Below are 12,765 nucleotides of genomic sequence, written 5' to 3'. Positions count from 1 at the left end.
AGGTGGTGCAAGTAAATTTATATCAAGGATTGGTCGTGCAGCCCTATTTTGGAGTTTAAATATGCTGTTTAGATTTTCCTGACTACAGTTTCCCCAAATGACTACATGTATACAATAATCAATAAAAGGTAAAGTATAAACTGAATAAAAAAGTTTCCTTGAATCATGGTTTAGTAATTTGTTTATATTAGATAACAGATAAATACGACTAGATGTTTTTAGACATACATCTTCTATATGCTTTGACCAGCATGATTGATTCATTAATTGATTGATCGATTGATCGATGGTGTTAACGGCCCAGCAGCATTATTTCAGATATATTCTGGTGATGAACATGAAATGGATAATAAAATGAACATGAAATGATGACGATGATGAAATGAAAAATGGGATGGGACACAAGGATAATAAGGTCGACAAATTTTGATTGCCACTAGAAATATAGAGGGATTTGTAGGGTCGGGCAATTTAGCTTCCTGAGGCGGAGCGCAAAGGTTCTTTCTCCTATCGAATACCACAGCAGGGTTCTTTAACGCGCGAGTAACGTGGCATCTTTCCCAACACGTTGCAACAATGTGGTTTGCGGTCAGGTTTTCAGTATTATAGCCTGACAACCCTGGAATGTAAACGCCAGGGGTACCCCATTCCACCACCTGGGGCACACAACCCAGTTGCTCTGTAGGCAGAACGCCCTAGCCCCCGACATTACATTACCTATTTGAACTTGCTGAGTATAATTTTTTAGGGTTAGCGCCAAACGGCTGCTCCCGCAGTGTCAGTGATACTTTTACAATATATGACATTATTATGAAACATTTCGATTCCAAAATTGGCACGGAAACACCTAACCGATAATTCATCCTTGTGGGATAACCGGTTTAGAACTTTATTTCAAATAAAAGGCAATATTGACATTATAAATATTTCTATTAACTGTTTACATCGCTTCGATTACCTATGTTTACTACACAATTATTTTTATCGTTGGCTAAATTTAGACCAAAGTGCACAGGTACTTTAAACAACTGTACGTCAACTGTGAATTGTTCAAAACGCACACGACGTGGAACGAAAGCTGGTAGAAACGTTATCTGATCCATTCGAACTGTAACTAGCTCATATACAGACAATTCAAATTATTACATTACAGAAATAAATCATGACAATCGTATCTCTTCGATAACGGAAGCTTCGTCGAATATTCCAACATTAATTCGTCAGCGTTCCAACAAAACTTTATTTTCGGGTAGTGTCAACGTATCGAATTTAGTATATCCTGAGAAATCCCATAATTGGAACGGCGCTAACCAACTTTTATTAACATTACGAAATGCTAAATATGTGAACAATAAAGCCCTTTCCATCAATGATTACTTAGTTCCAAACGATATTGGCATTTTAGCTCTCACGGAAACATGACTTGGTTCCGCCGCTGATAAATGCGTCATTTCCGAACTTGTGCCAAACGGGTATGGCATACATCATTTATCTCGAACTGAACGAAAGGGAGGTGGAGTAGTGATCATCCACAAGTCGAATTCAGGTATAAAACTTATCAAGCCGACATCAATACGAACTGTTTCATTCACAGTAATGATACTGATATTGAAAATTTGGTTGAATTGCATAATTCCGATCTGAAGGCAGTATTAGATGAACATGCACCTGTTCAAAATAAAATCATAACAATGCGACCGAACAAACTAAATTTCGAATATCGGAAATGATCACAAAAAACTGTTCAAATTAACTAACGGACTTTTGGGAAAAAGTAATGACCTCATCCTTCCTTCACATCAAAGCGTGTTTGACCTGTCAAATCGTTTCGGACATTTCTTTCTTGAGAAAAGTGAAAACATCCAGAAGCCTATTTGTTAGAATTCTAGCGCGATACATAAAGTCTGCGTAGTCTCTGCAAGCTCTGGCGTAACGTACGAGTTGTTATATGAAAACTCCATACGCAGGTGCTGAAGGGATGTTGCCACAAATTTCTATTCTAACAAATAGGCTTCTGGCACAGAGTTATGTTGCTACAAGATTGAAGACATTACTATAGAAGTTTTATGGTCGTCATCATGAACACGTGGATTGTTACGGTATATCCATCTGCGCCATGAAAACTGATTTGTTCAACGTGTGATAGTTTTCCTTTCCTCTTTCGTCTACCACGGACTTGACTTTTTCATAAGCAATTGGGCGGGTGTTTCTAGAAAAGCAGACGACGCTTACCCTACCGGTACACCTGGTCCATGTTCCCAGTTTTTAGTGGAGTCCGAGTTGCTCATCTGCTTTTGTTAATTTGTATGTACGATTTGAGTTACTTTATGTTCTTTGTTGTGCACGTCTGTTTTCCATGTCTGGTCTTTGTCCCTGGATTACATTCTTGTGATTACTACTATTACCTTGGTTCCCTTGATTAATCTTTGAGGAGTGAACTACCAATGATGATTTTTGTTTTGCACTGTTTTTATACCTCTGCAATTTTTTCTCAGATACTTTTTGGGGCTGTACTAATAATCATGTTTATCCAGCTACAGTTTGATTTATTTCTTTATGTATTTGAGTTGCCATAGATTTTATGGCAGTTTGGGGTAGTTCGATGGTTTGGTAATTTCAGTCGAGGCATAACATTTTGATATTGTTTCTTTTTTAACCTTAGTTGCTATTTCCTTTTTTAAATGGAACACAAGTTGTTCAAGTTCTACAACATCGTCCTGAGATCATTTTCATACCGAACCATGTTGTCTTAAGGTGCACTAATTGGTGATAGATTACTAATAGACAATTTATCAGTACACATCTCAGATGATTTCCTGCTGAATGTTGATGTTGAAATTATTGTATTATCATTATCAACTTGCGTCATGTCAGTTTCTGAGGAATCAGATGTCATGTTGTGTTCATATGAATTAATCTGGGGATAGGCTTCTGACACGCCATACATTTATGAAACTTCCATCTGGATTTCATCAAAGTCCATAGTGGTTTCATCTGAACTCTGTTGATACTTAATATTTATTTCTGTATGTTCCAGATATTCTGATTTATGAATTTTATGTAATTTTTCACCATAAATCTTGAACAAGATTTGAACTTATAAATTCATCCAGCACTCTGGATATGTAGTGTATTTGTTGAGTTATATACGTGCAAGACAACTTTTCCGTTCGGTGATTGAAGGGAAGACATATCCTTTTTGTCCCTATCATTAAATAAATCTTTTGGATAATATCTGTATAATCTCTCTTCAAATTTACTTTAAATGTCATTGTTTCTGAAGTTTATATCACAAGAAGGAGTTTTGGAAGTACATGCAGTCATTGATTTTATATAACACACATGATTTGAGAAAATCAATATTCTCCAAAAACCTACTTAACCCTGAGAATTGAAATGAAGAAATGTTCCTAAAAATGGTTGATGTTACATTCATTTTAAACCGAATTGCTTAAATATTGTTCAGGAAGACACCATTTTTCACTAATTAATTGAAGCTCACAGAAACACAGCCTATCAGTTCGAAATGTGGGTTCAGAGCTTTCAGCTTTCAGTCCCAATAGGAAAATTACCCCATGTGTTATCGTTTAAATTAAAAAAAAAATGTCATCCCTTTCAATTTCAGTTCAACATGCCTGCATGGCATCAGAACAATTGTTGTTGAAATATGGCTGAGGTGGTTCAATCTCTGGAGCTTGCATAATGTAAAGAATAAAATCTTTTATAGAAATTTACTATAGGTACAATGTGAAAAGTGGACATGCAACTTCATAAATAATACATGAACAATAACTTCATTAAGATTGGATTGTTTCAGTACAATACGTAGAAAAGTCCGTGAAAAGTCTATAATATTTAAGTCCAATGGATCACCGAAACATGGCCATGCACATGACGTTTAAGTATCCTTTTCAGCTCTTTACAAAATAGTCTTCTATTTACAAGTTACACCTTATGAAATAGTTGACATTATGCACTTGTTGATATTTATGTTGTTGGCATCTCTGTTGAGAGAATAGACATGTTACAGTGTTGTTCATTTCCTTCTGGATTTGCCATTTAATAATGTATATATGAAAGACTATTTCTATTTTTGTGGAGTCAGGGTTGCTTATCGATATTGTTGTTAAGTTTCTCTGTGTATTCGTTTAGTTTTGCATGTGTTACATTAGTCTTTTGTCTGTTTTACTTAGTCTGGTCTTTTCTTTTGCCCGAATGATGGTACCCTTATGTGCATTCCAAGGTTACTCAGTTTTCATTTTAAGCTACGACATCTTTTATGTTTTTTATCTTATTTATTATCTTATGCCATTGACTTTGTAGCATGTCTGAATTTGAACTATTTTTATTCTAATTATTATTGACTGTTTCTACCCGAAAAATAATGGGATAAAATGTCTACAGATTTGAACAATTTATTTTGCTAAGGATAATTTAACATAATGTTTTACTACAACCATAGGCATCTTTTTAAAAAAATGTAATATTTTTATCCGGTTAATAAGATGGCGAATTTTTTCGTGTACATGTTACAGTCACATGGTTCAAGCAATACCCTGCAATGTATCAGTCAGATTTAGCTAGGTTTAATATAATAGAATATAGAATGAGATTAAATGGAAATTGCGTCATTAGAATTATAGTTATTAACATTGTGTACTAACTGTAAAAGACGATTCTACAATACATACAAAAATACACTTCATCCCAAAAATACTCAGCTGTAAAGCGTTAACACATTTATTATACGGCAAGCTCAAATAACGGAAATTACAAACAGTCAACATAAAAAAGAAGTAAAGTAAAAAAAAACTAACATACGAACAAATTCATACAGACATGCATACGCATAAAAAAACATAAGAAATTTGAATGAATAAAACATAATTACATGTATTATGATAGCTAGCAAAAAAATATGTATTAAAGTAAAAATACGACCTCATTCGAAATGTTACATTACTGATTACTAATACATAATTGGGAACATTACCATGAACAATACTGAGAACATCACTTAATACTTTACTGAGTACATAGAGGGGAATATTATTAGGTACATAACTGGGAACATTACGAGAACAACTACTGTGGATAATACTGAGAACATTACTGAAAATTTTACTTGAGAACACAAACGGGAAAATTATTGAAAACATTACAGAAAACATGACTGGGACAACTACTGGGAACATTAAATTGACCATTACTGTGGATAATGTTCAGATCGTCATTAAGAACTTTACTGAGGACATTAAAGGGAAAATGACTGAAAACATTACTGGAAACATCACCGGTACCATCTCTGAGAATAATACTGAGGACATTATTGAGAACTTTACTGAGAATATTACTTAAAACATAACTGGGACCATTACTGTGAATAATACTGAGAACATTTCTGAGATCTCTACTGATAACATTAAGAATACTTTGAATGATGAGAGAACATTACGGAAAACTTTACTGAAAACATTAAGGGGAAAATTACTGAGAACATTACTGAAAACATTACTGGGAATATTACTGAGAACATTATTGGGAGCATTACTGAGAACATAAAGAAGAAAATTATTGAGAGCATTATTGAAAACATTACTTGGACCATAACCAGGAACATTACAAAGAATATTACCAAGAACATTACTGGGAACATTACTGAGAATATTTCCAAAAACATTACTGGGAAAATTACTGAGATCATAAAAGGGAAAATATATGGGACTCTTACTTAAAACATTACTTAGAACAAAACTGAAAACATTACAGAGAACAAAACTGAAAACATTACAGAGAACATTACTGAGAACATAACGAGAAACATTACTGGGAACATTACTAGCTATATAAACATTCCTAAGAACACAATTTGGAACATTATCAAGCCCTTTTAGGAACATTACCGTGCATTCTTGGGATCATTCCACTGGGATTATTATTAAAAACTCAAAGCGAACAATGACTGAGAACATTACTGAAAACGTCAAGGGAAAGGTTAATGGCAATATGACTGGGAACAGGACAGAAAATATTACCGACCAATCTAGGTTATTATACCTCGAATATTACTGGGAAGTTTCCGTTGAATAGGACTGAGAATATATTACTGAGAATATTACCGAAAACGTTAATGGGTACATTACCACATTACCGAGCATTCTTAGGAACATTACCGACATTCTTGGGGACATTACGTTTGGATATACACCTGGGAACATGACTGAGAACTTTCCTGGGAACATTATTGAGAACTTTCTTGGGAATTTACAGAGAACATTTAAAGGGAAAAATCACTGACAAGTTTACCGGGAACATTCCTAAGAATTTTACTGAGAACATAAAGTGCATTCCCCAGATTATTCCACTTGGAACATTAATGGAAAGGTTCCGTGGAATTGGGCTGAGAATATATTACTGGGAACAGGACTAAGAACATTGCATTGAACATTACTGGGTTCATTACAGTTGGATTATTACTTAGATTATTACTGATAACAATATGGAGAACAGTACAGAGAACATTACTCAGGTAACGTTTATGAAGAATAATTTGAAGAATTACAGTGTATCGTTAAAGATGTATATTTTAAATCAAGCCAACATCGTTTTGCCTAATGTCTCTATATTTCATGATTCTAGTTCATTAGACCTGTAGTAGTAATCATCACCAGGAGCCTCTGTGAACATCGTATTCAGCTCGTCTTTGATTTGGGAGAACCCTACACGTTTGTTAGGGTCGTAATGCCAACATTGCAACATCAACTTATAAAATCTACAACATTTTAATAAAATACTTCAGTTGAGTAAAAACATAAGCATGTAAATTACTCTTGTGAACGATAGATTAACGTTTCTAGGCCGACATCATTTTTTTTTTTTGAACATTATCTTAATAAAAAGGGAACGTGAATTAGAAGGTAATAACAATAGATATTATATTAACCAGACAACAAAGAAAATGGAACAACCAAAATCAGACACAACTAGAAATTTAATACAATTAGCAAAACCGGGTTCTTCCTATATTGAACTTGTGCACCGAAAGGTTGAAATTATTAATTTAATCTACAAAAAGCATAGTTTTGATTTCTGAGTTGAATGGATAACTATACATGAATTTAATTCTATTTTTTTAATTCCTTCTAAAGAAATCTGTTTTATAGTATTCTATTCAACACTTACGCATCATCACAATATTCTGGTTTCTTCATCTTAAATCCCTGTTTCTGTTTGGTGAAAACGTCTCTGCTCTGGATACCAGGGTACGGGGATTCTCCTTAAATGTTTCCAATAATTGTATAATAAATTCATAGTATTCTATACAAATCTTCACGCAGAAATGTAAAACAAAATAAAAAGGAACATATCAGAGGTCAAAATATGAGGTAAAATGAAGAATACTATGTATAAAAAGTGTAGGAATAACACAATGCTAAACGAGGGGATGACAGATTCGTACAGTCAACATACAACTAAAAAAAGACAAACAAAAATGGGTAACAAGAACATAACTAAAATGTGATCGAAGGCTGACACTTCCTAAGAGACATCTACTGTGATGTCCATTAAATGTCATGTCAAGAAAAAGCGTATGAAAAACATTGATAAGTAGACATTCTTTAATGTACTTAAAACTTAGGTTCCATAGCGATTAAATATTTAATGGTGTCGACAGCAGAGTTTTCAGAGCGACAAACCAAATTTTCGATTTCCAATGAGCCTTTATGTACTAGATTGAACCGTATAACGAATACTGACTGCTATTACTAGCAAACGTAATGATTTGTGCGAGCAACACCATGTTTAAGTAGCTGACAATGTGGAAACAAGAAGTTTCGTGGAGCCTGAATGGCTCACCTGCTTCATTCTCTCCATATTTAATGGGACAACTAACAAAAAGTAGTCCTTTATCTTCGACCTAATGGATATTTTATAGCTCTTATCGTAATAATCATTTCGTCAGTTGAGTTTTTGTTCTTTACGTCATTGTTCACTATTCAAGGAAAATAACTCTAACAAGGAGTCGTCGTAAAACTCAGAACTAATAAAGACTTATGTAGACCTTATCTTCCTACAATTTCACCAAAAATATTGGCCTTACTATGAGGATCATTTCATCAATGAAAAGTTTTTCTGTCCATCCTGGTTTCATGATATCTGTAAACAACTCCATAAACCTTCATAAGTTGCATCTATAACTTGAACAAGGAGTCGCCTCACAACCTTAACCGAAAAGACAATTGCATGGTACCCTCTGACATTCTTGAGATTATTCGTCATTTGAATTTTTTTTCTTCTCTCATGGTTTCCAATATACTGGCTAAAACTGCATTTACCACTCAGAGTTCTATGTTTAGAAATAAATCATATGTATTTTCTTGATTTTCATCTTCAGTTGACCACATTTGATAAACTGGGTGGTTTCAGAGGAAATTTTGAAGAAAGTGAGCGATGACAGACGACGAACGCATCCTAGGAGAGTTGATACAAATACCAAGTTGCAAAGAGCTCTTTCAAAAGCTTTTCTCTACTATAAATTTTGATTTGAATTAAGATAGGACACAGACGTCTGCATATCTACACTTTTCCTATATGATTTCAAGGCCTTTTGAAAATAAATGAAAATTAGGTGCAGAGGGTCTTCAAATAGATTAATGAACAGCAAAAAACTCGTCCAATATTCAGAAAATGGATCATCTGTAATGAAGTCGATTTAATTATTGTATATGACAATCAATTTTTACATAAATCATCAGTCAAATAAAGATCATCCACTTATTTTTAATACATGAATAATTTAGAAAAAAAATATGAAAGAATAATCAAGGGAACCAGGATACTAGCGAATAAACTTTTCCATGTGTTTTAAAAGAAGCTTACACATTGCCGACACACATAAAATAACATGATCTATTACCTAGTGAGAATATTTCCCACATTACAACACCATATGAAAAGACGTCGCTTAGTTCGTTGGCAGCTTTGGATGACCTTTGACATTCCGGAGCCATCCATTTCAACGGAATCCTTTCCTTAAAAGAAACATATAAAATATCATGCAGTTAAAATGAATTTAAGTTCTCAATTCATTTGCAAAAAAACATTGCAAAAAGTACCACACTTAAAATTCTGTCTACAAAACAATAATGCAATTAGTTTTGGAAAAAAAATTAGTTCTGATTATAAATGTGTTTCATGACTGATCATATTTTGCACAAAAAAAATAAATAATGAATAAAAAAACGCAGTGCCAATAACTGTGAACGTGCACCTGTTAATTTAATTTGTAGTATCAAATAAGTTAAATCACATCATTGCAATACCTCCCCCTCTTGATCTGGATCCGGTCCAAATCCTGTGATTTTTGGTTCATACAAGTAGTCCAATAGTATATTCCTGGCAGCCAAACGTCTGTGAACAACCTGATAACAGAAAAAAGGAAAAATTAGAAAATAAATATCAATATAAAGGTATCTTATATTGAAAAATAGGACACAGGAAAAAAAACCTGCAAATACAAAAAAAAAATCATCAACCAAAATATCAACGCCATATCCCTAAATAGTCCAATGAGTTAGCAGTTGCTTCACATTTTAATTCATTTAAAGGTATTGTCGTTGATCATTGTGTTAGTTCAATGGACCATTATGTCGATAATCGTAAAAAAAATAACAGAACACTTAAAGTTTTTGCAACATTGCAAATCCTTTATCGCTGGAACAATATTAAAATATCCTTGTTAAGATACAACTCACTTTTCTACTAGACAGGAAGTCCATTCCAAGACATACTCCAAAGCACATCCTGAATAACCTCTCTTCGATGTCCATTGTTACGTTATTCCTCTTAGAGATAAGAAAGTCTTTTAAAACTCCTTTTTCACAATATTCAAGAACCATAAAAGGTCCACCTAAATGCAAAGGATAACTAAATAACAAAAGACTAAACATTCATATATTTAAAAAAAATCATAAAAGTATAGAGAACAAGCTGATAACATGTTTAAACGATTTTAATTTTCTTTTTTTCATTTTTTTATGTGTAAATACTTGTATCTTCCTTCGAAAGCAATATGTTTATAATCTACTCCCATGTGTAAAATAATCTATGTAAAATAATTCAAATCAGAATATAACAAGGTGTATAAAAATATATTATATCAGAATAAATATGATAAATATTAAAGTGATATTTTTATTCCGCTTTCTTTTAATAATTTACGCACGTGTTTGATCATCCTGAACTGAGCCAATAAAAGCCATAACATTTTTATGTTGACCAACTTTATCTGTATAAAAGTTTATTTTTGCCTTCATCTTCATCACGTTTTCTTCTTTCTGGTCATCTGAAAAAAGAAGCAAGATACAATTAATAAGGTCGAAATATAAAATTTATAAATAATTGAAACAGTACGAACAATTCAGTAATCCATCGAAAACACAACGAAAATCATGTCAGAACAAGACCTTATGTTGCTGAGGGTAATCAATAACTTTTCATGAGTTTTGTGAAATGATAATGATTAAGATTATTCAGATTAAAACATATATAAGGCAAGGAATGGTATTGCGTGATTGTTTTTAATTGCGTGATTAAAACTGTGAAAGTTCAAATTCAAAACAGTTTCAGAGGTACCCCTTGGTTACCCTTTGGTTACCTCCTTGGTTACCCCTTGGATAACGAAGTCTATGTTTTGTATCAGGAACAATTCAGATCCAGAAATAATAAAGGACTACAATGACACCATTTTGATTATTTGAACATTTCATTCGATTTCATTATGTCTCCTATTTGGCGGGAAAAGTAACGAAAAGATGATTGTTTATCTGAGACCTAATCAATATCAAATTTTAAAATCTGTAAATCTGTTGCGCAACTAGCACCATTAAATAACCTCGTGCCCTGTCACAACCACATAATCTTCAGGAATGCGATTTTCGGAACAGACTCTTTTATTAAGAGCAAATATATTTTATTAAATGGTCTCACCTTTAACTACTTTAGCAACTACAGTTTGAACATCTTTCTTGTTACAATAGTATTTAGCTAAATATATAGTAGCAAATTTTCCTTCTGCCAGCTGAGATTCTAACGCGACATCTTTACGTGAAATAATCAAGTTGTCAGATTTAATGTCCATTTGTCCGTAGAAATATATATCGTCATCGATATCAGTAGTGTACGCCCGGTTCTGAAAAAGAAATTAGTATCCTTCTCTAGAATCAAAAGACATAGAAATGATTGAAATAATTGATTTTCTTTTTTTTCCGTATATTTCAATGTGTCAACTTCGGGGAAAATATCTTGTAAATGATGTATTTTTTTTGTTTTTTTTTTGTCAGTTACATATAACGTTTCAATATTAGAAATATCATTTTTTGTTCCACAAGTATCTACGATCGACGAGTCACTCAGTTGGATTTTGATGTTCCTGAAAAACTTATAAAGATGTATTAAGTTTGGTTAGAAAATGATTGAAATAGATTTAAACCGAAAATAACCTTTTTTTTCTTTTTTAAAGTTAGGGTTCATCTCTGTATCTACGCATTCCACGGCTTTTTTCCCTAGGAAAGTTACTTTATATATGAAACTGTTAAGTCAGCCTTATTACACTTTGAAATCGTTGGAAAAGGGAAACTATTGACCAAACTTTACGACAAACGTGATGACTTTTCATTCAGAATTACCACCTTTCCTTTCATCTGTGGCAACATCCCTTCAGCACCAGCGTATGGAGTGTTCATATCACAACTCATACGTTATGCCAGAGTTTGCCGAAACTACGCAGACCTTTTCGTTTCTCTAGAATGCTAACAAATAGGCTTCTGAAACAGGTTTATGTTGCTACAAGATTGAGGTCATCACTACAGAAGTTTTATGGTCGTCATCCTGTATCTTTACAGTGTATCCATCTGCTGATTTATTCAACGTGTAATAGTTTTCCTTTCTTCTTTTGACTACCCCGCACTTAACTATCCCGTGCAGGTCTGGGTGTTAAAAGAATAGGTATGCAGCAGCGCTAAGCTTGTCGAAAAAGCAACTAAATAGTGCTCAGAACCCTAGCCGGTGCTAGGGCGCTCTGACCACAGAGCAACTGGGATGTGTGCATCAGGTGGTGGAATGAGGTACCCCTGGCGTGTTACATGCTGGGTTTGTCAAAACCTGACCGCAAACCATAGTGGTGCATCGTGTTGGGAAAGATGCCACGTTCCTCGCACGTTAAAGAACCCTACTGTGGTATTCTCCCGGAGTAGGAACCATAGGGCTCCGCCACAGGAGGCTAAATTGCCCAACCCTACCCACCTCCCCATTTCCAGTGGCAATCAAAATTTGTCGACCCCATTGTCCTTGTGTCCCACCCCTTTTTCATTTCATCATCATTTCATGTTCATTTGATCATCAATTTCATGTTCATCGTCTGAATATAGCTGAAATACTGCTGCTCGGACGTTAAACACAAACAAACAAACAAACAAAACAAACGCACTTTACTTTTATGATCAACTCGGCGGGTGTTTCTAGAAAAGCAGAGGATGCTTGCCCTACCGGTGCACCTGGTCCATGCGCTCCCAGTTTTTCTTTGTTGTGTATGTCTGTTTTCCATGTCTGGTCTTTGTCCCTGGATTACATTCTGTTGATTACCGCTATAACCTTGGTGCCCTTGATTACTCTTATAACTACCCGTTTTTAGTAAAACAACCTAAATTAGGCTGCTCGAATATTGATTGCAGATTGCTGTGTTTGTTGTCATCTTCGATAAGCTTT

The 12,765-nt window shown here is 34.0% G+C and overlaps 1 protein-coding gene across 1 annotated transcript in view; it reads right to left on the bottom strand.

Annotated features, from left to right (window-relative positions):
• Positions 1-4,724: 4,724 nt before the first annotated feature.
• LOC148602226 (uncharacterized) overlaps positions 4,725-12,765 on the bottom strand; it is a 37,709-nt gene continuing 29,668 nt past the window's right edge. Inside the window, exons 16-22 of the mRNA XM_088553735.1 lie at positions 10,990-11,191; positions 10,226-10,345; positions 9,756-9,910; positions 9,324-9,422; positions 8,918-9,032; positions 7,183-7,276; positions 4,725-6,772 (exon numbers count right to left, since the gene is read on the bottom strand). Coding sequence (XP_088409861.1) covers positions 6,628-6,772; positions 7,183-7,276; positions 8,918-9,032; positions 9,324-9,422; positions 9,756-9,910; positions 10,226-10,345; positions 10,990-11,191 — 930 coding nt within the window. The 3' untranslated portion in view covers positions 4,725-6,627. The remainder of the gene's footprint in view (positions 6,773-7,182; positions 7,277-8,917; positions 9,033-9,323; positions 9,423-9,755; positions 9,911-10,225; positions 10,346-10,989; positions 11,192-12,765) is intronic.

This window comes from Perna viridis, chromosome 11 (genome assembly GCF_037379345.1).
Source record: "Perna viridis isolate PV_CMFRI_1.1 ecotype Kerala chromosome 11, ASM3737934v1, whole genome shotgun sequence".
NCBI lineage: Eukaryota > Metazoa > Mollusca > Bivalvia > Mytilida > Mytilidae > Perna > Perna viridis.
This window is presented reverse-complemented; position numbering and strand designations above follow the sequence as displayed.